Source organism: Myotis daubentonii, chromosome 11 (assembly GCF_963259705.1).
Source record: "Myotis daubentonii chromosome 11, mMyoDau2.1, whole genome shotgun sequence".
NCBI lineage: Eukaryota > Metazoa > Chordata > Mammalia > Chiroptera > Vespertilionidae > Myotis > Myotis daubentonii.
In genome coordinates, this window is record NC_081850.1 from 74,061,960 (window position 1) to 74,086,568 (window position 24,609).

Here is a 24,609-nt window from a genome sequence, read left to right on the forward strand (position 1 = left end):
AGGTCTCTGTTTAGAGGCCCGGGACCCTCCAGTGGATTTCGTTCCAAGATGATTTCCCTGGGGCGCCTCCAGCCCCTGAGGGGCGTCCTCATTCCCACGCAGCGGCAGCGGCAAGGCCAGGAGTCGCCGCGAGTTGATTGACCTGCCAAGTTCCACAGGCAGGCTCAGGGCCAGGCCTGGCTCTCGCTGCGCATTCCACACAGCCCTCCCGGCGCTCCACCCCTCACCCCACCTCCGGGGGCTGGGACCAGGTCCACATGAGTCTAGGATCAGGGATCATCGCAGCCCCTGACAGAGCACCTACTGTGGGCCACAGTGTGCTGACCACTAGCATCACTCACTCAGTCCACACTGTTCTCGGCAAAGCTCAGAGAGGTTTAGTCACCCGCCTGTGGCGGCACAGCCTCCAAGTGGGACCGTCAGGCCCGAGCCCTTAGCCCTACTCCTTGTTTCTCTCTCAAGGCCTTCACTGCTGGCTTCACGTGAGTCTGCAGGCTACTATTGCGAGTCCCCATCGCCTCCCTCCCAGGCCCAGACTGTCTGCTCTTGAGCAAGGGTGGGCCGGCTCAAGCACTGCCCCCCCGCCCCGTCCCTACCCCCAACCCCCCTCCATCCCCCGCTCAGCTCCCAGCCACACTTTCAAATGGAACCAGACGAGGATTCTCTGTCATTCCCACCAGGCGCTGGGGATTGAGCAATTGCTTGGCGCTTGCTCTTCTGAAATGTGGCTCCTAGGAATACGGGCGTCTCTGGGAAGCGGCATTACTTGAGCTGTTATCACCTGCTTTCATATTTTCGTTGACATATTAATGCATTTGCAGGGATGTTGATCTCCACACATCCCTGGTGGGAACAGATGTGCTCTATCATGTCTTAGTTCTCCCCCCACTCACACTGTTTCTCCTTCACATGTCATGCTCCCACTGAACACGCATGCCCCCTGCCCCCACTGTGTGCAGGCCCGTCCTGAGACTGAGGGGTGCTGCCCCGGGGGAGCTGTCTTCTAACCGAGGGGGGTGGGCGCAGAGCGGAGCCGCGAGCCATCAGTGTGAGCCAGCGGGAACCAGCCCAGCTCAGGCCTGCCGGCCAGGAGGGGCTCCCAGGCGCGGGGACACCCGAGCCGACCTGAGGGGAGACCCCAAGTCCAGTGGCAGAACCGTTTGTAAAGAGCCCAGAGGATGGAAAACGGAGGGCCCACAGAGCACGTGGCCCAGGAGAGCAGTGTGGACGGGGGGGGGGGGGGGGGGGGGCGGCCATCGGACGGTCCAGGCTTTGTGGTCCAGGCTCAGAATTGGGGATCTTGCCCTGAGGTCACTGGGAAGCTTCCTGAGACGCCTGGTGGAAGGAACATGGTCGGCTTTGTGTTCTAGAAGGAGGACTGGGTGCCCAGCGGGGGCTGGGGGTGGGGGAGGAGCAGAGGTGACGGAGAAGAGACCCGGAATGTGGCCCACAGGGAGGGCACCAGACCGTCAGCCCCAGGAGACCCCAGACCACTTGCCACTCTCAATCCATGGAGTCTGACCGTTGGGGCGGGAGGGGTGACGGGCAAATCAAATCTCTCCCTTCCCCGAACCTCCGTGTCCACCCCTGGCCCGAGAGACGCATGGGAACCAGGGGCCAGGCCTCATGGCCACAGCCACGGCACTAGCATTGTTTACAGCTGAAGCCGGGAACTGCCACCGCCCAAACCCACCAGAGACCCGGCGCCTTCCCGCGAAATGTCACCCGGCGCTTATTGGCCGTGACATTTAGAAAATCACCACCTCGAGTCCCACTTAAATGCTGTGACGAGGATCAGCTAACATCACGGCATAAATAACACCCCGGCCCAACCGCAAGCCTGGAGTGGCCCCTGGGGGCGTGGGGTCCTGTTCTGGGAGCCTGGGGTGGCTCACCCAGGAGGCCCCTCCCCCAGAATGGAGCCTTGGGAGGGCCTGGTGGGGGGTGGGGGGCGTTTAGTGCCAGGCCGGGGTTCCGGCTGTGACTGTCCCAGTTGGAGGACCCAGGGCCAGCCCCAGCTCAGTCCCTCGTCAGGTGGCCGCCGGTGCCATTGGAAGAGGGTTGAGCTGGGCTTTCTAGGCAGAGGCCCGGGCCCAGCTGGGGCTGCCCGCGCTGGCTGCGACGTAGCCCTCCGTGTCCTCGCCGGCAGGACGGGTACGGGCCCCTGCTCGGGGCCAGCGCGTGGCAGGCGCTCAGCCAGTGTTCCCCAGACGCCCCTCTGCCCTGTGGGCAGGACGTGCTCCTGGTCTGCGTGGCGCAGCCTGGGCGGTTCGGGGCGTTTTGCTTCTGGAGCAGTCAGTGTTTTCTCAGGCAGCGAAGCAGGTGAACGCTTGTCGAAACCGGGGATCCGTCTGAGAACGCCAGGCCGTTCCCCTGAGGTTCCGCCGTGTTTGTGCACGATCACGTGGGCTGAGACCTGCCAGCTCTGAGGAGGGGGCAGCTGTGGTTTAACCCGCAAGCCCGGCTTGGGCGTCCCCATGCTGGGCCAGGCTGCGCTGGGAGGGAGAGGCCACGCCAGCCCACTCCTGCAAGGCACTCCCTGTCGGGTGGGGGTCAGGGGAGGGAGATGGACATGTGTCCAGGGGCTTCCAGAAACAGTGTGACTGAGAGCAGCCTTCGGGGTGTGGCCCAGGCCTCCATTCAGCAACACTGACCGGACACCCACGTACAGGGAGCTCACCCCCGAGTGGGGGTGCACAGAAGGCCACGGAGGGCAGTCAGGGCCGAAGTATCGCTGTGAACACGGGGACCGCCCGCTGCCTCTCCGCCCCTCACCGGCCTGTCCCTCTGTCTGTCCCCCACCGCAGTACTTCAAGAAGCAGAAGCGGCTGATCCCCGAGCGGACGGTGTGGAAGTACTTCGTGCAGCTGTGCAGCGCCGTGGAGCACATGCACTCCCGCCGCGTGATGCACCGAGGTGCGTGCGCCGCCCGCGGGTGCCCGGGACACCCCGGGGAGTCCTGGCCACTTTGTGTCCCAGACAAGTGGGTGTCGAGCATCTTGTCTGCCCTCAGTGAGGTCACTGAGCGGGCGTGTGTGGCCTGGGCCCCACTGCACACACATGCCTCTACCCCATGGCAGGGGCCTCGCCCTCGTGGGTGTAAAGCCAGATGGTTACCTGGACCCCCGGGCACAGGGGCCAGGCTCGGTACATCGTCGCCAGCCCCCAGTACCAGCCTGGGGCCAGCACAGAGGAGGGTGCAGCAAGGATGCGGGGAGGGGCTGGCCAGGGAGACAGGGGCAGCAGCTCAGTAAAGGGAACTTTCAATAGTGGCTTCGAGGTCTAAGCCAGTGGTTCTCAACCTTCCTAACGCCGGGACCCTTTAACACAGTTCCTCATGTTGTGGTGACCCCCAGCCATAACATTATTTTCGTTGCTACTTCATAACTGTCATTTTGCTACTGTTATGAATCGTCATGTAAATATCTGATATGCAGGGTGGATTTAGGCGACCCCTGTGAAAGGGTCCTTCGACCGCCAAAGGGGTCGCAACCCACAGGTTGAGAACCACTGTCTTGGAGGGAGTCGGCCGGGCAAAGGAAATGAGATCCACAAAGGAGTGTTTCCTGAAGCCGGCGTCCTCCTGCGCTGGTGCCTCACACAGGTGCCTTCGCTGATCCCTCCCTCACTCATCCCACCGGGGTTCCAGCGTCCGTGGCACTGCCCGAGAACGGCGCGAGCAGCCTCACTGAGCACTTGCTCGCTGTTACATCCGTTCTCCTGCACGGTACCTGCCATGTGCCGGACGCCATTCTAGGCGCAAGGATGGAGCTTTTAGAAAGGACAGCAGCACAAAGATCCCTGCCCTCCTAGGCCTCACCGCAGCCGGTGGAGTAAATAGTTAGGCCCACCCACAGGTGAGGACAATGAGGCTGCATCTCCAGGGCCCACAGCCGGGCAGAGCTGGGCTGGCGCAGAGGGAGCAGGACAGCGGGCTGGGTCCCCCACCCCGACCTCCTCCCGCTCTGCCCCCTGACGCCACAGCAGCCCCCTCTCCTTCCCCTGCAGACATCAAGCCTGCCAACGTGTTCATCACGGCCACGGGCGTCGTGAAGCTGGGGGACCTCGGCCTGGGCCGCTTCTTCAGCTCCGAGACCACCGCGGCCCACTCCCTAGGTAAGGGGGCCGGCCCGGGCCCCAGCAGCCCCGCGACCGTGACCGCGACCGCGACCGTGGGGGAGATGTGGACCATCTCCCACAGTGCCTTTGGGGAGAGTCAGCGCGGAAAGTGCCTTACTGAACCCCACACGTTACTCGCTCTTCAGGACGGTGACCCAGAGGGAGCAAGCCCAGACTCGGGGTCCTGGCTGGGCCTCCGTCCAGGAAAGGATGACTGAGCCCAGTGGGACTGGGGAGCCGCGGCTCTGCGGTGGCACCGGGTAGCCACCCCGTCTTTCTCGTTGCCACGGAGCGTCCCACCTCCGGGTGCGCCGCACGCGGTCCTTTCCTCCTGCCGGGGGCATTCGAGCCGTGTCCAGTCTTTGTCCTTGGAACGGGCAGTTTTGAAGCTGTGGGGGCTGAGTGCCCCGGGAGGAGGTGGCCCTGTGGCTGGACCCTGAGGAGTGAATAGGAACTGGGTGAGCTGGAGCTCAGGGGGGGGGGGGGGGGGCAAGGAAGGCAGTGGGGCCTTGAATGCCAAGCTCAGTGGGCAAGCACCATCCCAGGAGTGTGGGGTGCCAAGCCCTGGGGGGCAAGGGAGAGAGACTGGGTCGGGTGTGTGTTTCGGGTCACGTGAAGTGTTGAGCTTCAGAACCCATATGCCGGCTACGTAACTGCATGGGAAACCTGGAACAGAGGCGGAGCGGGATTTTACATTTGACCGCAATGGAGCAGCCAGCAAAGCCCCCATGTGTTACCACAAGGCGTCTCGGCGTTAAACCAGGCAAAGGGGGACGTTTCAGTCGGGCAGGCGTCCCCCTCTCCCGGAGCCAGTTCCCGGCCCTTTGGGGTGGTTGGCAGAGGAAGGTCTCCCAGGCTCCGACCTGGGGGCCTGCGCAGGCCAGGCGTGCACGCAGCCTCCGGGGACGGGGTGCTTCTGGAAGACACTTTCCGAGTGGAAACTCCCTGTTCGTGCAGCCCCGACGGCTTCCGGGCGCTCCGTGCAGCGCGCCATCAGGAGAAAGGTGCTAGCCCTCGCGAGCAGCAGCTCTGAGCTGCTTATAGGGGTGAGAGCGTGTGAGTGTGTGTGTGTGCATGCCAGTGTGTGTCTGTGCACATGTGAGTGTGTATGTGCATGTGTGGGGGGGTGAAACTCAGCTCCATCTCACCCTGGAGGATGCCCGGCACGTTACTGGTCTTCCGTTAGCTCAAGAAGGAACGAACCCGCATCCCATGAGTCTGTGACACTCCGTTCAGGCCTCAAATAGCCAGCGAGGAGCCTGAAATCCCGGAGCTCGAGTCCCAGCCCAGCCCACGCATCCTCCACCGGGGCGGGGGGCTGGGGCGGGGGGGCGGGGGGTGTGGACTATGCTCGGGCTTCCCCAGAGCTCAGCCACCCACTGCTCCCGGGCCCCTCGGACCCTCTGTGAAAATCAGTGTCTGTCGGTTTGGGACTGTGCAGGTCTCTGGTTTTAGAGCTTCGAAAGGCCAGAAACCCAGGCGACACCGTCAGAGGGAAGAGTGAACGCCACTGGCTCCCGTGCCCTCGGTCAGGCCCAGCCCTGCTCCGTCCCGCTGGGGAGAGGCTGCGGTGCTCGTCGGAGCCGGTTAAGATCACATCATTAGGAACGGGCAGGAATACGACGGGCTCAGCGACAGCACGGGCTTATCGACTTGACTGCTGTGCTTATTATATTAATGAGAAGGAATTGGGACTCGGGTAAAGGCCGCCCCCGCAAGCCCAGCTCTTCCTGAGGCCTCCTAGCCAGCGGCTGCTGGGCGTGGTGGGTGGGAGCTGACCTCCTGGGGTCGTGGCCCCAGAACAGAGGGGGCAGCGCAGAGCCAAAGCCCCGGACCTGAAGTCTCCAAGATGCAGGAGAAAGACCTTCCCCCGAGAGATTCCGCAAGCGGCGGTCTGAGGCTTGCACACCCGTTAGTTGGGAGAGGTTGAAGTCATTGCCATCGGCTCATGACCAGGAAGGATGCAGGGGTATGAATTATGCATCTGTGCGCACCTACTATGTGGGCTGCTGTGGTGGCAGCCACGTTGCCCTGGCAACCACCTCCTCTCCTGAGCTGCAGACCCATTGGCAGGGTTTATGCAAATCCCATTTCCCCCTGCCGCTCCCTTCCCCAACCCCCTCCCCGCCTCTGTATTTGCTAACACGAGGCTGGCATGAAAGGGCATTAGTCATGCCATGGCCGGGCTGACAGGTGCGGTACCCAGCGGTGGCAGAGCGGCTGCCTGGGTGTCAGGCATAGGAGCCGTAATTAGAGCGAGGAACAGAATGAGCGTCAGACGAATTACCAGGCAGCAGATCATATTTGTCAGGAAGGATTGCATACATAAAAATTAAGTGACAGTACACGCCGGCGTAATGAAAGAAAAATGAAAGATTTGCCTATACACAGCTCACAAGCTACAAGCAAGTGTCTCGCTCCGAGCAACGGCGGCAGCTGCAAGACAAATTGTGGGGCTGGGAGAGCAGGCCCTGCTTCTCAGCAGCCGTGACAGGGCGGCCTGGGGCTGGAGTCAGGGTGGGATGGAGGCCGGCTCACACCCAGCGCCCGGCAGGGCCTCACACCACCTCTCAGTCCGGTCAGGAGTAACCTGCCCATCAGGTAGAGGGGTCAGGACCTGCTGGCTTTCCCAGGCTGCCAGCCCTGACCTGGCTGCAGGGCACACATTTCTTCCTTCTCCCTCCCCTCATGGGTAGAGGACATGAGGTTAGGCAGTCTTCCCTGTTCAGGGGCCCCCAGACTGGTGAGGGACAGACACAGTCAGCCCCAGGATGGCGTGGTATGGGGCCAGGTGGAACCGTCTTCTGAAGGCCCACTGTGTGCAGGCACAGCGCTGAGCTCCCCATGGAAACCAGGGGCCATGGGACTGCCTCGGCCCCTCCCAGGCCTGCCCTTCATTTCAATTTTGTGTAGTCACTGAACTCACCCAAGAGGTGAGTCAACAGAGAAGGCAAGGCTTACCAGCTGCTTGAAAAGGCATTTGCTTCTCAAAAATCATCCCACCGAGGCTTATTCTCTCCATTTGACAGAGGAGGAAACGGAGGCTCGGAGAAGGGAATGGGTACTGGAGCCCTCAGGGTGCCGGTTCCTCTCCAGGCACAAGCCCGGGTGCTGGGACGTGGGCTTGGGTCCTGAGGAGCTCTGGGTGCAGGGACACCAGGGCACCGAGTGCCCAGACTCCGGGGAGAAGCCCATCACAGCTGGGCGTGCAGGACCTGGGCTTGTCCTGGCCACAGGGAAGCGGGTGGAGCCTCCTTCCTTGTGGCGTGCCAGCACTCCCACGGGTGTGCCCCTGCTGGCATCAGGTGGGCCCTGTGGAACATGTGCCAAGTGGGTAGACGGTCCTCCCAGCCAGGTTCCCCGAGGGACCGTGTCAGTGTGGTTAAGAGCCCTCCCTCCCAGCCCAGCAGCCCGGGACACCTGGGAACAGTTGGCCTAGAAAATGCGCTTCAGCAGGTAAATCCCAGTTCTGAGTGCTGACACCTGAGTAGGTCATGGGAGGTCACACTTATCTGGCCAGTGGTGCCTGCCTTGTCTGCCGTGTCCCTGACGTTTTTAGGGTTACAGCAAGACAAACTGATGGCAGAGAGGGGAGGGGAGGGGGTCTCGGGACTGCAAGTGCAGAATTGATCAGGCCTAGGATGCCAGCTGCACCTGTGTCTGTTCACTCATTCCCTGCAGAAGGGTTTGTGCCAGGCCCTGCCACTCACGGGAAGGCCCCGCCCTCTGGACTGACAGGCTGGGATGGAAATGCATTTAGAGGCTTCACCAAGAACCAAGCACGGTTCCAACCAGTACAGCCCAGGTCTGGCCTCGTTGAGCACGCCAGGCACTGGGCGTGGGAGTCGCCACAGAGCAGGTGATCAAATGAAGAAGTCAGGGGGGCGAGGATGAGATGAGGTCATACCTGTTCCCCACCCGACTCCCTGAGTCAGTGGGTGAGACCCCAGTACCTGGGAACACACTCTGCTGTGTGGACTCCAAGAGTTGCACCCGCAATCCTCAGTGTGGGGACTAGAAATAGGCAGGTACTCGTACGAATGCAAACAATGTAAAGTCAAGTCAATGCTGCTAACAGCAGAGTGACTTTCCAAGGTCGCTGCCTCCTGAGAGCGATGTGTAGCTCGGCTTGGGGTCAGCTGGTAATTCATTTAAGGAGGACGTGATAATACGCGGTGACACAGAGGAGCCTGGTGGGGGTGTGCCTGTGTGTGCATGTGCGTGTGCGTGCGTGCGTGTGTACATGTGTTGCTGTGGAGAGTCTGGCCTTTCTCCTGTGCGGGACAAGGAGCCAGCTGGGCATGGGGGCCATGGCTCCTGCTTTGGTGGGAAGGGTAGGTGGGAATGGGCAGGACAGGAGGGACCAAGCCAGTTAGTTGTCCAGGCGAATGCTGGCAGGGGAGAGAGCGACAAGGGGGAGGGGACACCTCAGGATATGGGGCCTGGTGGGATGCTGGGGGTGGAGCACAGAGGGGCCAGTGCAGCTCACACTGCCCAACACCAAGGAACCTGCTGTTCGGGCTCCAGAACCTCCTTGGCTCTTGCCCTGCTCTCGCCATCCTCTCCCTCTCAGCGTCTGGGCAGCCGGGCCTTCCCCGAACCCCTCAACCTGCTGGTTGCTCTATCCCCACATTCCACATGGGAAACCAGGGCTCCAAAGGGTGGGGGAGGGACCCCGGCACCATGAGCTCGGCCTCTGCATTTCACTGGTGGCGACACCCAGGCTAGGAGCAGTTCAGCTCTGCTGGGGAGCGGCGGGAGCGGGTCAGGCCCGTGGGGTGCAGCGCCCAGTCCGCCCTCCCCCCAGCCGTGCCGTCCAGCCCAGGCGCGGCCCCGTCCTGCCTGGACGATGGATGCCGGTGACGCCACATTCCTCCAGCCATTCCCACTCCGTGTAGGGAAGCCGTGCAGCCGCAGCCACCAGCCTTCCTCCATGTGGAGTCTTCGCCTTTTTCATAGCTAATGAACATGTTTCAGACACCGTGTTTCAAACCACGGCCAAGTTTGTTTTGACAGGCGCAGCTCGGGAAGCGGGGCCCCTTTAATCAGCCTCCGCTTTGAGGTCCCCGGTTCTCTGATACCTGGCCGGGTTTGAAATCTGGGCGTTCTCGGTACAGAGGCAGGAAGGTCAGGGTTTCTCAGGCGCCTCTTTCATATGCAGAGCCGGGCCCCCACTGTGAGGAGAGAGGGTGGCTCGGGCTGGCTGGTCTGAGGGGGATGTTGCTGGAAGGGGATTTGAGACCTGCTGTTGGCTGTGCGTCTGAGCATCCCTGTCAGCCTGTGCTGCTGCTCTTCCTGCCCAAGTGCCCGCAGAGGACCCCCTGGGGCGGGACGAGGGCTGTCCATGTGGCCTTCGGGGCACCTCCTCTCGCCAGCTTCTCCCACTCTTCCCCAGTCACTGCTCCCTGGGGCTTGGGGACCCATCTTCCAGGGCCCGCTGTAAGCGTGGAGCGTCTTTGAAGTCTCTCATCTTTATCTTGAAAACTCATGCAATTTTTTTATTATGCTTCAGAATGTTTGAGGACTTGTCAGTATAAAAATCGGGTTTTACAGACATTCCCAAGGGGCCCCTGGAAACAGGAGGGGCGGTGTTCACCCCGGCAGCTGTGTGCACCCTGAAACAAGCTGAGGGTCCCTTTGATGAAGCAGAGCACTCCAGCCTTAAGACTCACAGACGAAGGCAGAGCATCTGGCCCAGCCCTCTCATTGGAAAGCCAAGGGGACAGAGGAGGGAGAGGCACAGCCCAGGGTCCCTGTGAGATGGAGCCCAGGCCTCTCCCCGCCCTTGCCCTCCTCCCCCTCCCCCGTGCTCTGCACAAAGAATAAGCACCCGCCCCTTGCTGTGTTTCAGTGGGGACGCCATACTACATGTCACCCGAGAGGATCCACGAGAACGGATACAACTTCAAGTCCGACATCTGGTCCCTGGGCTGTTTGCTATATGAGGTGAGCTCAGCGACATTTGGCAGGGCATTCGTGGTGGGCATCCAGCCGGGGCAGGGTGCACCCCACCAGCTCAGTGGGAACCCAGGGATGGGTGGCAGCCGCCTGTGGCATCTGGGTCCATTCCCAGATCTGGTGGCCGTCCTGGATGGAGGACCAGGGGATACCATTTTGAATGTGTGTGGTGTGTGTGTATGTGCATGTGCATGTGCACACATGTGCAAGGTGTGACCTCATTTTATACGGGGCAACTGAAGCAGGTGGGGGGCTAAGTTGCCCTGGGGCCATTGGGGGGTTGACGAGAACTGAGCTTTGACCTCAGGTCCTCCTGGCCAAAGTCTGGGTGCGCACCAGGACCCTGCACCTCTCTCATCTCCATCACCATGGCCCTCCTTGTGAGGCGTGAGTGGCACCTGGCTCGGAGGTGCCCCTGGGCACTGGAGGGCAGGCCTGACCTGAGGCAGGGCCTGCAGTTGGCGGGCTGCCGCCGATCACGTTTCCCTTTTTGCTTTGGCCAGTGGACACCTGAGTGAGCTCAGCTTCTGTCCCCGTGGAGGGTGCAGCTCTGTCCTGCCCTCATAGACACTGTCCCTGGTCCAGATGGCTGGCCCCTGATCTTTCCATTCTGCATTTGGGATTTCCATAAGCTGTGTCTTGCCTCTGTGAACTGTGAGGGTCTCCAAACATAAACCGACAGGCAGGCAGAGCAGGGTGGGATGGGCGCACAGCCCCTGTGCTCCCACCAAGCCTCCCCCTGGAGAGCAGCCCTGCTCCCTGCCTGGGCCTTTGTCTCAGCTCCTAGGACAGTGATGGCGAACCTTTTGAGCTCGGTGTGTCAGGATTTTTAAAAACCCTAACTTAATTCTGGTGCTGTGTCACATAGAGAATTTTTTTGGTATTTGCAACCATAGTAAAACAAAGACTTATATTTTTGATATTTTATATATTTAAATGCCATTTAACAAAGAAAAATCAACCAAAAAAATGAGTTCGCATGCCACCTCTGACACGCGTGTCATAGGTTCGCCATCACTGCCCTAGAGGCAGCCGCAGCCGGAGCCCATCCAGTCTCCCCGGCCAGGCAGCCCTTCGAGTCCTTGTCTTGGGCACCTCAACACGTCTAAGGAGGCAGTGGCCATGTCAGTGGTTCCCGCACGGAGGCTCTGGTTCACCGGGTTGGTTCATTTGTTGGCTGTGTGGGGCCACGCGACTTGTAGCCTGGGAGGGACATAGCAGCAGTAGGAAGTCGATGAAATCAATCAGGCAAGGCCTGTGGGCACTGACGTATTCAGGGACAGCAGGACTGATCTCAAGCGAATGGCCCTGGGCCGTGCACAGAGGGGGACTTTAGTGGCTGACGTGGCCAGCCCTTCTGGGAGTGACAGTTGGCCAAGGGCGCTGCCCTGGGCTGCCTCCCCACTCCCCCAGACCCACTCTCCGAAGCTGATGTTTTCCCAGCAGACAGGGAGGGAGACGCGTCTGAGCCCAGGGCTTGGTAATTGGAAGGAAACATCCCGCAGACACGGCTGGAGCTCCCGCTACCGCCTGGTGGGTTCCAGGGGCACCAGCTGGCAGAGCTGCGCAGACCACGTCTGAGGATTCGGTGTGGCCCCTGTGGAGCACACCTGGGCACTGGGCCGGAGAAAACCTGCCCCTCACAGGGACAGGCCTGCCCTTCCCGAGCCCGATGAGGGCGGCAAGAACCAAAGCCCCTGGTGGGTTTCCTGTGGCTTCCGTCACCCTCGCCACAGTTGATGGCCTCGGGAATATAAAATCACTCTGACCGCTCTGCAGGGAGAAGTCCAGTCAGTTTCATTGGACTAAAGGCAAGCGTCAGGCTGGTTCCTTCTGCCACCTACATTCCTGGGCTCAGGACCCATCACTCCCTCGACACACCTCCTCCTGTAGCCACGTCCACCTCCCTCTCATAAGGACACTTGTGGGTGGTTAGGGCCCACCTGGATCACCTGGGAGAACATCCCACCCAGGGATTCATTCAATCACACCCACCGAATCCCTTTTGCATGTAAGGTCACACTCACCGGCTCCAAGGATTGGGATGAGGACCTCTTTAGGGGCCACATGCAGCCCACCACACCCCATTTCACCTGGGCAGCCAGATGTCCACTGAGGACCTCCTGGGTTACCTAAGATGCTGATGGTGACCATGGCTAGTGAGGAGCCACCACACAGCACTACACTTGGCCCAGGCCCTCAGTGCTGGGTGCCAAGTGGGATCTGTGTGGAAGAGGTCAGCATGGGCAATGCCACAGCACTGCCCTGGACACTGGAATGAATGGCAAGGATCGTCCCAGCATGCTCCCAGCCTCGCTCTAAGGGAGGAAGCTGAGACTCAGAGATTTCCTGGTGTCACAGAGCAAGGAAGTGGCCAAGGGGGGCCCTGGTCCCCAGGCTGCCTGTTAAAGCCCACCCCCCTGGAGGCTGGAGCTGGGCCTCTCCCTTCTCCCCAGCCCGCGGGTAGGCGTGGCCTCCATGGAGAGAGATGCAGGGGTCTCTTCCCAGAGCCCTGTGAGGGGGAAGCGGGTTGTGAGGAGCCAGAGCGACGTCTGCAGTGGGAGCTCCCAGCAGAGATGCCCGAGTTCGGCCCAGCTGGAAAGCCTGGTGCTTTATTTTCATTACCCAGCATGCCCCGTGGAGGCGCCCAGCGGGCTGCCAGGCTCTGCAGAGTTTATCTACATGGGAGCTGAAGGAATTGGCTCATTCAGTGGCGGCCCTAGGATCCTCAGCTGGGGGGCCTTACCGCTGCCTCCAGGGGCCGTGAGGTACTGAGAGCCGGCAAGAAAGCAGGTGGGGAAAAGACGGGATCAGCTGCACCGTGTTGGGAATCCTGCTCTGGGATTCTAGTCTGAGCCAGAAAATGGTCTGGGTGCCCCTACCTCGTGGAGGAGCAGGGCTACAGACTGCTTGGCTTCTGGGTTCAGACTCTGGGGCGTGCTCGGGAGATGCTGGGTGACGAGAGGGGTGTCTGAGTCCCTGACAGGGTGGGAGTCTCAGCAGTCGGATCCCGTTCTCCCCCCTCCCCCACACCCGACATCTCAGACCACACACACCAGTTCCTCTGAGCCCTCCCAGCGGGGCAAGTGCCCACACGCTCCCATTTCCCAGGCCATGTGTCACCCCAGTAACGCCAGGCAGAAAAGGGTCTGCATTTGAGGAGCAGCGCTGAGGGCCATTGCTTTGGCAGTTCTAACGAGGCAGCCAGATTCAGCCCCAAAGAGCAGTTCCTCTTCTCTTAGGCCAGTCAGAGGGGTGGTCACTGGTACCATCAGGGCGATCAGTCTAATCCCAGCGCCTCAAGCAGCCCCCGAGGTTCCTTCACTGCCGATGCCCTGATCCCGGTGGAGGCCGGTGGCTGGCAGCTGGCGGGGGGGGGGGGGGGGGGGGGGGGGCACGGTTGCTGCTGCCACTAGCCTCCTCTGGCATGGCCCACTGCTAACCCTGTTCAAGACAGTTTTCCGAACAGTGAAGGGAAGGTGCTGGAAGGAGGGAGAAATGATCAGAGGGGATGCTGGGTATGGGGCTTGCCCCTCACCAATTTCTGGGGCCCTTTTGGAATCGCAAACAGCAAGGTTTTTCCAGATCAGACTGACTTGTTGGAAGCATCACCAAGTCCCTCCTCCCAGGTAGGTGGGACACATGAAAAACCAGAGCCGATGTTAATGGGGCCAACGCTTAAATGTCCTTTTTACAATGAACAGAAACACTGCAGGAAAATCCATCTTAATCTCGCGCCACAACCCGATCACCCCAGTGACCCCTAAGACTCAGCTGCTCTCCACTATGGCAACAGATGTGCTTTAGAAACTGCCCAATTAACCCTTTGCGCCCGAGGTTCTCATTTTAATTATTGGAAATGCATCCTCCACGCGATGCCGTTGGGGGATGCTCTGGGTCAGGCTGGCAGAGCCAGCAGGAGGCAGGGCCTCCGCACCCTCATCCTTCTCATCCTTCCCTGCCAAGTGCCAGGGCTGCTCACTCTGTGTAGCCTTGTCTCGGTCCAGACGGGCTCCCAGCCCTCTTAGAGGGGCCCAAACCCCTGGTCCCGGGAGTAGAGAGGTGAGGCTGGCCCTGAAACCCCCTCCCCCTCCCCTCGGAAGCACTTGGCCTGGCCCAGACCTCTAGGCCCACAGGTGCTGCCCGGACACACGCCTGAGCCTGGGTCAGAGGAAGCCCCAAACCTCCAGGCCACACTGCTGCCACCCCCAGTGGCCACTTGTAAAGCCAGGGATGCTGCTGGCCCTTCTGGAGGCAGGCCCAGGTCTTGGGGGTCACTAGACCTGTTCACAGGGGTGAATAGAGGATGAGGGTAGATGGAAGCTAAAACCAATGGGTACCCACAAGCCCAGCTCCCTCCCTGATAGGGCGCACTGGCCACCTCCAGGCCCAAGGACAGCGAGGATTCCTCCCACCTCCCAATGCCCTGCCACAGCCAGAGCCCAGGAGCCCTCGCCTGCATCTGCGCAGAGGGGCCTTGACAGCCTGGTTCCTCCAAGGGAACGAGGGCCAGACAGACAGGCAGGCACGACTAGCCGACTGCACTTCATTAGCAGGAGGCGTTGGGTCGGCTTTTGGCGGTAGGCAACTGAGCGGGAGTGACAAGCACTTGAATCCCATTATGGATTAATCAGCAGATGGGGCCGCGGGCACCGTGCTGGGCTGCCATGCTGCTGCCTCATGGAGCCTGCCCATGGCTCCCCTGTGCCCCCTTTGAAGACACCCCCAACAGTGCTCTAAATGGTGGGGTGGAGTCTGGGTGCCCTCCAGCAGGGTGAGGCCTGGGAGTTCCCTGACCCGCTTCCCAGTGCCCCTGGTGCCTGCCTGCAGGGTGGAGCTGATGCCCACCAGAGATGGTGACGGCTCAGCCTGTGGCACCGCCTCCTGGGCTAGCCAAGCCTCACCACAGCCCTGCAGGTGGAGCCTCTTCCCACTTTAGGGACAAGGAAACCAGAGGCCAGGCAGAGAGCAGAGCAGGGGATCGCAAGCGGAGGCCGCCGGCAGAGCCTGGAGCCTCCGGGACACTGTCCCAGGTCCCTGCGTCAGGGTGGCAGCCGGCCGGCCTGCCTGCCCTCCCTGGTGTCTGGGCATCCAGCTTCCAAGACAGAAGCAGCCAGGCCTTCGGACATCAGCTCTGTCGTGGGCTGGAGAAAATGAAATGCCTCATCACCCCCTCTCAATGTTTGTCCTTAGGTCAGCCCCTAACTTTATTACGTAAGTAGCTATCCTCCCACGGGTGTTTTGGAATTGCTTCTTAAAAAAATATAGGCCGGGGCACCGAGAGGACCTGCCAGGCCCAGACACCAATCCCAGTGAGCAGGGCCCATTCGCCATCTGCTGCCTGCAGACCACCATCGCTCCTTGAAAGCGGAGGCGTGAGGCGGGGGTGCGGGCCTGCATGCGGCTGGACCCCAGTATTTGGCTGATTGCCTTTAAAGTTTTGTCTCCGAAACCTTTGTCCCATTTAATTTGCTCATGTACCAAGGATTGTGTTAAAAGGCCACGTCTGTGGAATCCCAGCTTCCTTGGGGTTTTGTGGACGTCCTGCCGGACAGTCGCTCTAGTGGAACTGGAGGACCGCACCCCGCTCTGGACCCCAAGGCTGAAAACTCCTCTCCCAACCCTTCCCCTGCAGATGGCGGCTCTCCAGAGCCCCTTCTACGGAGACAAGATGAACCTCTTCTCGCTCTGCCAGAAGATCGAGCAGTGCGACTACCCCCCTCTCCCTGGAGAACATTACTCCGAGAAGGTGAGTCCGCGCCCCAGGGCCAGACCTAGCGAGCCACGTGGGGAGGGGGCTTGAGTCTGGGTTCACTTTGGGTGGAGGAGGGAAGATTTCTGGGAAAGTGACTCAGAGGGAGAAAATAGATGGTTGTTACTGAAGGGCTCTCAAAGACACCAGTGTGGGCCCGACAGCAGGCTGGTGGCCCACCCACTGGCACAGAAACCAGGAGCCCCGAGGAGGCAGTGGGCACACCTCTGAGAGTAGGGCTCTGCCTGGTGTCAGGCAGTAGGAACCAGATGCAGGAGGTGGCAGGATCTTAGCTGCCCCAGTGATAGGAAACCCAGCAAACACACTGGTCTCCTTGCTGTCATAGACCTAGTCACACCTTGGGTTATTTTCAACATTTTCACCAGGGACACAGACTCTGACAGGTCTGCATCAGGCTGTATGAGCATCATCTTCACCTGTTTCAGACCTCAAAAATAAGACTAATATTTACCTTCATGAATAAAATGTGAGGATGAAATGACAGGTTTACAGCACAGCTTGGCTGAGGGTATAGACAGAAACATAGGTTTACATACTGTTCTTGGGTGAGACACTGAACTTTTCTGAGTCTCTGTTTTCTTATCTGTAAAATGGGATAATCCTAGAATCTACCTCACAGGGTCAGTGCACATAATGTGCTCAGTCTAGCAACAGGCTGACAGTGACCCCATCATCATTAAAAGTAGCCTTTGGATGTAGCAAAGGGCCTGATTCATAGTAAATGCTTAGTGAGCACCAACTATTATTGCCATTTCTGTTCAAAGTTAATGATAGTAGATCCATTATTATTTCTATCCAAGGTCAACACTAGTGGGTGAAGGGGAGTCTGCAAGACCACAGGCCATTCACTGCCTCAGGATAATGACATTTCACATTTATGTACTATATTGGATCCTCCCCCATCCTATTTTACCAGTGAGGAAACTGAGACACAGGTTAAGTCACTTGCCCAAGGTCATGTAACTTGCAAGTGGTGGAGGCAGGATTTGAACCCAGCCTCTGAACTTGATGCCATGCTCACTGGTTTCAAACTCCCAGGGGACGGAGGGCCAGGGCCAGGAGGACAGGCCCCTCGACTGTTCAGTGCTCTCATGGCTTTTGCTTCAGGGGCCTACCAAGTTCTCCGTGTGCCCTTGGAGGAAGGGCTTGTGCTCTGGAGTTGGAGTTGGCAAGAAAAACTAGTTAATTTCTTTACAGTTAACAGTTGTATTTGGTTTTTCTCCTCTTTTTCAATTTGGAATTCTATGCTAGAATTCCATCAAGCAGCCTGGAACCACAGAACTCAGAGCAAATCATAACTTCTCTGTGCCTCAGTTTCCCATTTATAAATGGGAACCATAATCTGCCTCCCAGATATGAAGCTCAGATGAAGTCTGTATAAAGCCCTCAGCCCCCTTCTCCCGTAGTTCACCTCCATGAGCTCCTGCTCCCCAGCCCCTGGCTTTCACAGTTATGTGCACCTTTCTAGGCTGTGTCTGGGAGCGAGGGGTGCTTCTTGGCCCTGGAATCCCTGCACACCTCACTTTTGAAGCTCTGTCACCTCTTAGAAATGGAAAGACACTTAATTTTGTTTCTCCTGATTTCTAACATTTTCAAACATGCGCTTACTGCCAACTGCATGGTCTACTCACAAATGACGGGGGTCACATAAACGTCACCTTCATCTAGTTTTCTTGGGTACTTCACCTGTCAGAGTTCAACCTTGCCCTGAATCCTGAAAGGTCCGAAAAGTATCATCTCATCCTGGGCATGCTGGGTCTCCAGGAGTGTCCAGCAGCTGCAGGCTCAGCTCAGCTGCCGGGGCCTTCCAGGGTTTAGAGAGAAGTGGAATCCCAGAAAGGTGACATACAACTCAGAGGGATGCTTGAAATGCCTGACCCCGAACACCTCAGGAGTGACGTGGGTTGTGCACAGCAGCCCCAGGACCGCCTCAGACACCCCGAGCACGGCCACAGGGTCCACATGAGCTCTCTTATTTAGGACCACCCTCTCCTGCTGCTACCATGACCCCACAGGCAGCCAGCCCCTCCAGCAGCAGGTATTTAAATGGGGGGGAGGGAGGGAGGGATGCAGTCAGCCCAGGGATGCAAGTTAAGATGTGGGCTTTTTAAGGTCATTATTTTAATTACCATTAAAATAATTGGCACTCTGGCTATCAGAAGGGAGGCGATCAGAGGCTCAAGGCGCCCCTCCCCCACCCCGAGGCGGGCACAGCCTTCAGTGTCTGTGTAATTAAAAGCTCTGTCTTTCATGAGCACAATAGAGGCCAGGGGGTGGGCAGACTGCAGCCCTGCTGCATGTTAATGCATTTATTATGATCAATAAGCCCTCGCCTTCAGTTTTGTCCTCTGGCTCGGGCATCTGCGTGACTGACAGCAGACACACACAGATTTGCCTAGCAGTGTGCACAGTTGAAACTTCAAAAATTATTTGGGGCAACCACTCTCAAGGTCTTAAAGCATGGCCTTCACGGCCTCGAGTGGCCCTGGCTCTGCGCAGTGGCTGTGACAGTGTGCCCATCACTTAGCCTCTTAGCATCACTGCTCACCCCTAGCTGCCTTGAGGGCTACATGATGCAGACAGTGCTGCCAGAGCCTCAGCAAGGCTGCTTTCTTAAGACTAACACAAGCCGTCCTCTCCCTTGCAGTTACGAGAGCTGGTCAGTATGTGCATCTACCCCGACCCCAACCAGAGACCTGACATTGGATATGTGCACCAGGTTGCCAAACAGATGCACGTGTGGACGTCAAGCACCTGAACGTGGATGCGGCGTGCCTGTCAGAGCCAGCACCACTGCCTTACATGGGTCTTCTCTCCAAAGCGGCTGCCTGGTAGCCTAGATCCACTAAGACAAGAGGCTCCCGCAGGTTCCCCAGGGGCCAGCTTTTCAGCAGATGCTGACTGCAGAGCAGCTGGGGGAGGGGCACTGGTCACATTACCGGTGGTCAAATTCAAAAGTCCTTTCTTTAAACTTGTGAACAATCTCAGCTGGGTTGTTAACAGGGTGTGTGGTTCAGCAAGCCACGACACACCCCTGCAATGTGAATCTTTAGGGTAATTCCTTCAGTGACTTGGTCAAGGTTGATGCTAACAGAATTGCGGGACTGTATGATTTGTAGTGAGCCTTTGAAAATGGCTGTAGCAAGTTCCGTTTAGCGCTTAGAATCATTTCAGTCGAGCTGTGTGTTTAATTACTCTGTTGTTAAGGGATAAAGTGGACATAATATTTTAATGAGTAGAGTGAAGACTTTCCTAATGTTTTTATCCACGTTTATAACTTGATGAACGAGGATGAGAACCCAGCACCTGGCACAGAGCTTCAGAAGACAAACAGCATTTGAAAGGCATGACTTCCTTGCAGTCCAGCCCAGCCATCCTCTCCTGACACCTGCTCTCTGCCAGGCACTTCATCACCTGCCGGAGTGCTGTCAGTTCATTTAATGATCAGTGTTAAGCATTTTCCGTGGGACGGAAGCATGGGATACAAAGCTATAAATATAAAACATGCCTTCAGGCTGTTCTCTGTGTTAAGTTCTGGTTCTGTAACTTCCTATCATGACCCTGGGCAAGTTTCTCAGCCTCTCTGAGCCTTCGTTTCCACATCTGTAAAATGGGACTAATGATACCTACCTTCAGGGTGCTGTCAGAATCTGAAATAAAATATGCAAGTTGTCTAGCACATTGTAGATGATCCAAAAAATGGCAGCCCTCACCCTTTCACAAAACTCAAGTCCATGGACCACGTAAATCAAGAATTAATGTACAACTGTATTATGTCAAGGAAACTAGAAATGTATTTATTTCTTGTTCCCAAATAGGATTAACTGTGAAGACTAATTTATAAATGTGAACTTAAGGAAAACTCAAACTCTGAAAGAAATAGATTGAATTTTGTCTTTATACTCAAGTTAATCCTCAAATGGTCCAAGTTGTTGTCCACTGACTTGGTGACAGTTCCGCCCTCCAGACAGAGCACAGGCGCCCCTCCATATGCATCCTGACCTGACCGAGCTCCCGATAAAGGACTTGGGCTGGGCCGCTGCTCTGTTTCCATGTGTGACCTCTGTCCTACTGTTAACACTGTCAGGTTTGAGATTTTCTTCAGATGCCACCTTTGCTTTGTATGTGTCCTCTATGTTTGAAATAAAACTGGGGAAGGGGTTACTTGTGTGAATGCGTATGATTCGGGGATAGTTTTGAAACAGCTTTACACTGAAGCACAATTCCTCGAGGCACCTTTAAAAACACAACTTCTCAGGACCCAGACATCCTGAGTAATCCCGGCATTTTTTTAAGCTCCCAGATAATTCTGACAGTCATCAGCCAAACTGCTGCCCTAAACTAATTCCACTGTTCTCCCTGCCCCACTCCTGGCAGTCTAACCTGGGAGGCTGGCCCAAGAGCGGTTCACACAGCCACGCTCTCTCTGAGGGGAGTCAAGGCCCTGTCTCCTCCCCAGCGCTGGCCACAGAAAGTTTTTCGGATTCCAGACACAGGTGTTTTGCAAAGAGCCTGCTTACAGTTCCGAGACCCTCCTGTGTCTCCCTCTGCGGAATCAGCATCAGACACAGAACTTGCTGTGTGTGTCAGAACCACTCTGCCTTTAGGACTGTACAATATCAACCAGTCACCAGGCCTAAGTGTTTGGGAAATGAGCATATCCTGTTTATTACAAACAGTAATCCCGAAGCATTCCTCTGACTTCCTGAAACTTGCCTGAGAGTTCGACCAGTTTCCCGCAGCTACGGCCAAGCAGGCTGTCCACCTACCTGCTTTGTCTTCCCACTTGGCTGCTGGGGGGAAAGGTTGTGCTGCCCTCATCCTAAAAAAAAGAAAAAATTAAAAAGAGAACACCCAGGGACCACCCTACCCCAAGGGAAGGGAAGTTAATACAAGGGTAAGTTCATAAAGGCTCACCTGAAGCAGCAAAGTAACCTTATCTGACTTCTCCAACATGAACCTCGTCTGCTTTTAGGGATGCGTTGCTCTTACACCCACCTGAACACAGACCCACGTGGGAAAGGATTAGTGTCCTGAGGGGAGGCCAGGTCGATGGGCCTTAATGGCTAAAAAAAAACCACCACACACCTAGACCTCAGCCCCAATTTGGTTTCCATTTTTTATTGGGTCTCAATCAGCAAACTGAAATGAATGTCTTACAGGGGAGGTCTCTGTTGCCCCCCATCTTCTAGAGCAGCCATCCACTGGCACCGTTCAGGAAGTGTCCATCGTCTGGACTATCTCTTCCAGCACCTCGACTTCCAGGGGAGTGACCTTTTCAGTGAGGACTGCAGTGGTCCCTTTCTCACAACTGTACCGCCCAAACCTAGTGAGAAACACAAAACAGCCAAGAGTTAAGATCCCGAGGGCTGGAGAGGGGGGCGAGTACTCAAGCCGACAGAGGCTGGGACTGGGATCCTGGCTTTCCTGATTTCCAGCTCTGCATCCTGGGGGGACTCAACTCACTTTCCACAGTTCTCAAGAGCTACACAACAGGAACACTCGTAGACAGGATGCACTTTACTAAAGGATCAGGCAGAGCACCAGGCACTTAGTGGGCACTCACATTTCCTCCCACCTCACCAGCCCCAGGCAATGCTGGAGAACATCTGGTCATTTGCCTTCAGGCTTCATCCTCCAGAAAGCACCTCTCAGTAACCAGCAGGAGCGAATCCTTCCATTAAGCTGCCACCACCCTTCTCTGGTGTGGCAACAAGGCTGACCTGTTTCCTTAAACACTTAGGAATATTTGGAAGCATAAACAATATAAAAATGACCCACAGCCAGACTCTGGGCTTTCACTTTAGACCACACTCTCAAGACTCAAGAAAAAGTGAACTGTCCCCTGCAGAGACACGGTGGGTCTCCACTGGGACACACCCAGCACTTTCTTGGAGTGAATCTGACAGGTTTCTTGGATGCAAGGCAGTCTCTGTAAGAACGTATCTGAACTGCTGGTCCTCGTGCTGGGGCCAGGAATTGCATTACGGTCACACAGCAACACAAATCCAACTGCTCCTCTGGTCTGCCCTGGCATCATTTCTGTCACCCTGGCAGGAACTACAGAACGCCGCTGGCTGTGCCATGACCACGTGCTCCTCGAAAATCCATCCTCTCAAATGGACACTTGTGCTCACCAAGCAGGAAGCCGAAAAGCGGGCGATGTGACGGAGCTCTGTATAAATTCAAGAACTTGCACAGCAAAGAATGGCTGGCCTTTATTTCTGCTGCACCTCACCGTCCTCCACACTCCTTTGCTCCTGGCACCTTTTAATACGCTCCCCACCCTCCCCTGTGGTGTGGAGTCAGAGCCCCATTCAGCTCCTGTGTACCCAAAGCATGTGAACTGCAGCGTCCAGAGGCTTGGACACACAAGAGCCTGCTGGGAGAAGCGCGCAGGGAGGGCTTCTCCCGTAAGCAGCAGTGGGCTGCAGAATGGGCTGCCGAGGGCTGAGAGCAGAGGAGCTGACGGGCATGTGCTGGGCCAGGTCCACAGGGATCGGGCACAGGATGCCTACCCCAGCCTAAGGCTCTGCCCTGCCCTGGCTGTCCACTCTGGGAGAGGTTCCCTAACCCAGGCAGTACCCGCATCACTCCGCCACTGGGAGAGAAGATAACAGTGAGGTGCCACAGTAGGCACTGTTGCCACCTAGCACCTGCTGCAGTGCCTGGGCACCGAGGGGGGAGCAGCGCCACCCAGAGGCAGGTTACTGATACCTACCACAGCCCCTTTCACACCACTCACTGGATGGATGTTCACAACTAGCCAAGGGGCCCTTTTGTTTGTACTCGCGAGTTTACAGAATCCTTTATAAACCTGACCTGCGTCCCGCGGGAGTAAGAGGTGCCGCTGCCGCACTTCCCTCTGGACAAGGACTCCTGCGCTGAGCACGGGTTCCTGCCCGCCACAAGTGCCACTTTTCAATGGCTCACACGAGCCTTCCAGAATCCTCCCAGCACGCTATTCAGTCTGGATGGATAACCACGGACTTCTCAGGTCGTGCTGCAACTTGCAAACAGCAGGGAAGTGGGCCATGCAGGGGTACTTGCTCCCGCTTCAGAGAGCTCGGCCAAGCCTGCTTCCAACACAGCTCAGGCCTGAAAGGTTGCTCCTCTTCCGTTAAAGTTCCCACAAACGGTGTGCGGTCACTAGAGAGCACCTACACTGCCTCCATCGCTTCAGTCACCACGCCAGATAATGGCATTTCCCCAACCCCTAGCCAGAGCTCTCCGCTGCTGAGCCCCGTCCAGAACACACTGTTTCTGCAATGCTGAGCACACACTGCAAGGAGTGCCTGCTGGTTCTCCTACTCTTTCCTTGTGAATTAGCCCTGATTTGGGTTTTGAGTGTATGTTGTCAGAGTTAAAGCAAGTGTTCCAGAAGGCGATGTGCTGGCTATCCTCAGATGAATGCAGCTGGAAACAGTGCTCAAGGAGCCACACACGCCTTGAGTTGCTCAGGCTCCAGGAGGAGGTCAGGAGACACAGGATGGTCAAGCAGCTGGACAACCACGCGGGATTGCAAATGAGTGGTTCGTCTGCACACACCAGCCACCAGGGCTAGAAACGGCGCATTTCTGTTCAGCAAATCAACCTGCCCCTGCTCTGAGCCTGGGCTGCACCAGTGAGACCCAGTGCGGCTCAGCACATGCCACAGGCTGACTGGCACAGCTCCCTCAAGAGTCGGAAACACCTGTCAGCTCCCAGGGCTGGGCTTCAGACACTCTTCACCAGTGGTGTATACGCTCTTAGGACGCGCACCACTCGGAGAAAAGCTACGGACCGGTTCCCCGGGAAAAATGCATCTTCTCACAGAATTTCACACTGAATTTCACACAGAAAGAACAGCAGGTAATTCAACCCTGTTCCCCCAACCCTCCACCCAGGACTCTTGTGGGTCTCACTCCACCTCTCCCATCCACATTTTACAAATTAAATCATGTTTCTATACCTGACAGCAGCCCAGAATCATAAATCAAATGACTCAAAGGTCTGTTGTGTGAGGCTGGTTTGGGGACACTGGATTTACTTAACGTGGGTAAGAAGCAAGAAAGCTCTGTACCCAGCCGCCGTTGCTCAATGGTTGAGCGTCAACCTATGAACCAGGAGGTCATGGTTCAATTGCAGGTCAGGGCACATGCCTGGGTCTGGGCTCAACCCCCAGTGGGGGGCCTGTTGGGGGCAGCCAACTGATGTTTCTCTCTCATTATTGATGTTTCTCTCTCTCTCTCCCCCTCTCTGAAATCAATAAAAATATTAAAAGTATACTCTGTCCAGATGCCACGGAGAGGCCAAGGGTGGCCACGGAAGCCATGGGACACAGGAAGAACTGCACTTCCTTCACTCACCTGGTCCCCTTCTTGTTGGGTACTGAGTACGGGCGGAGAAAGTCCAGCTTGCTCTTGCTGATGACACAGAGGTCAATGTTACTTCCAGACCCCAAGTCATTGAAGATGCCCGCTGCAATGGCCTCGCTCACCAGCTTCTTGGCTTCCTCCTCCTGAGAAAGAGAATGGCAACGACGACGTCCAGCAGTGCGCACACTCACCTGGAAGCGGCCTGTTCAATGCCCGTTTACAGATGAAGGAAAGGTCTCAAAGTACCTCAGTGATTTGCCACAGGTTCCTCATCTGGTAAGTGCGGGGCCCGGGCCTTTCAAACCTTTTATGCATGCACCCCTCTTCCACACACTGCTTCAGGCCAATCACCACATAACTGAGGAGGATGGGTAGATGGAGAGCAACTTACCAGAGCTCAGT

General features: G+C 57.3%; 2 protein-coding genes across 3 annotated transcripts in view; one reads left to right on the plus strand and one right to left on the minus strand.

Annotated features, from left to right (window-relative positions):
* NEK6 (NIMA related kinase 6) overlaps positions 1 to 20,014 on the plus strand; it is a 67,886-nt gene extending 47,872 nt beyond the window's left edge. Inside the window, exons 6-10 of the mRNA XM_059657981.1 lie at positions 2,808 to 2,916; positions 4,009 to 4,116; positions 9,971 to 10,065; positions 15,713 to 15,826; positions 18,498 to 20,014. Coding sequence (XP_059513964.1) covers positions 2,808 to 2,916; positions 4,009 to 4,116; positions 9,971 to 10,065; positions 15,713 to 15,826; positions 18,498 to 18,608 — 537 coding nt within the window. The 3' untranslated portion in view covers positions 18,609 to 20,014. The remainder of the gene's footprint in view (positions 1 to 2,807; positions 2,917 to 4,008; positions 4,117 to 9,970; positions 10,066 to 15,712; positions 15,827 to 18,497) is intronic.
* A 925-nt stretch (positions 20,015 to 20,939) lies between these two features.
* The window catches only part of PSMB7 (proteasome 20S subunit beta 7), a 56,742-nt gene continuing 53,072 nt past the window's right edge, over positions 20,940 to 24,609 (minus strand). Inside the window, exons 7-8 of one of the 2 annotated variants that reach the window (XM_059657982.1) lie at positions 24,199 to 24,350; positions 20,940 to 21,176 (exon numbers count right to left, since the gene is read on the minus strand). In XM_059657982.1, the coding sequence (XP_059513965.1) occupies positions 21,065 to 21,176; positions 24,199 to 24,350 (264 nt within the window). In that variant the 3' untranslated portion in view covers positions 20,940 to 21,064. Of the gene's footprint in view, positions 21,177 to 24,198; positions 24,351 to 24,609 lie in introns of those variants that run through there. The other variant, XM_059657983.1, reaches the window with a different exon arrangement.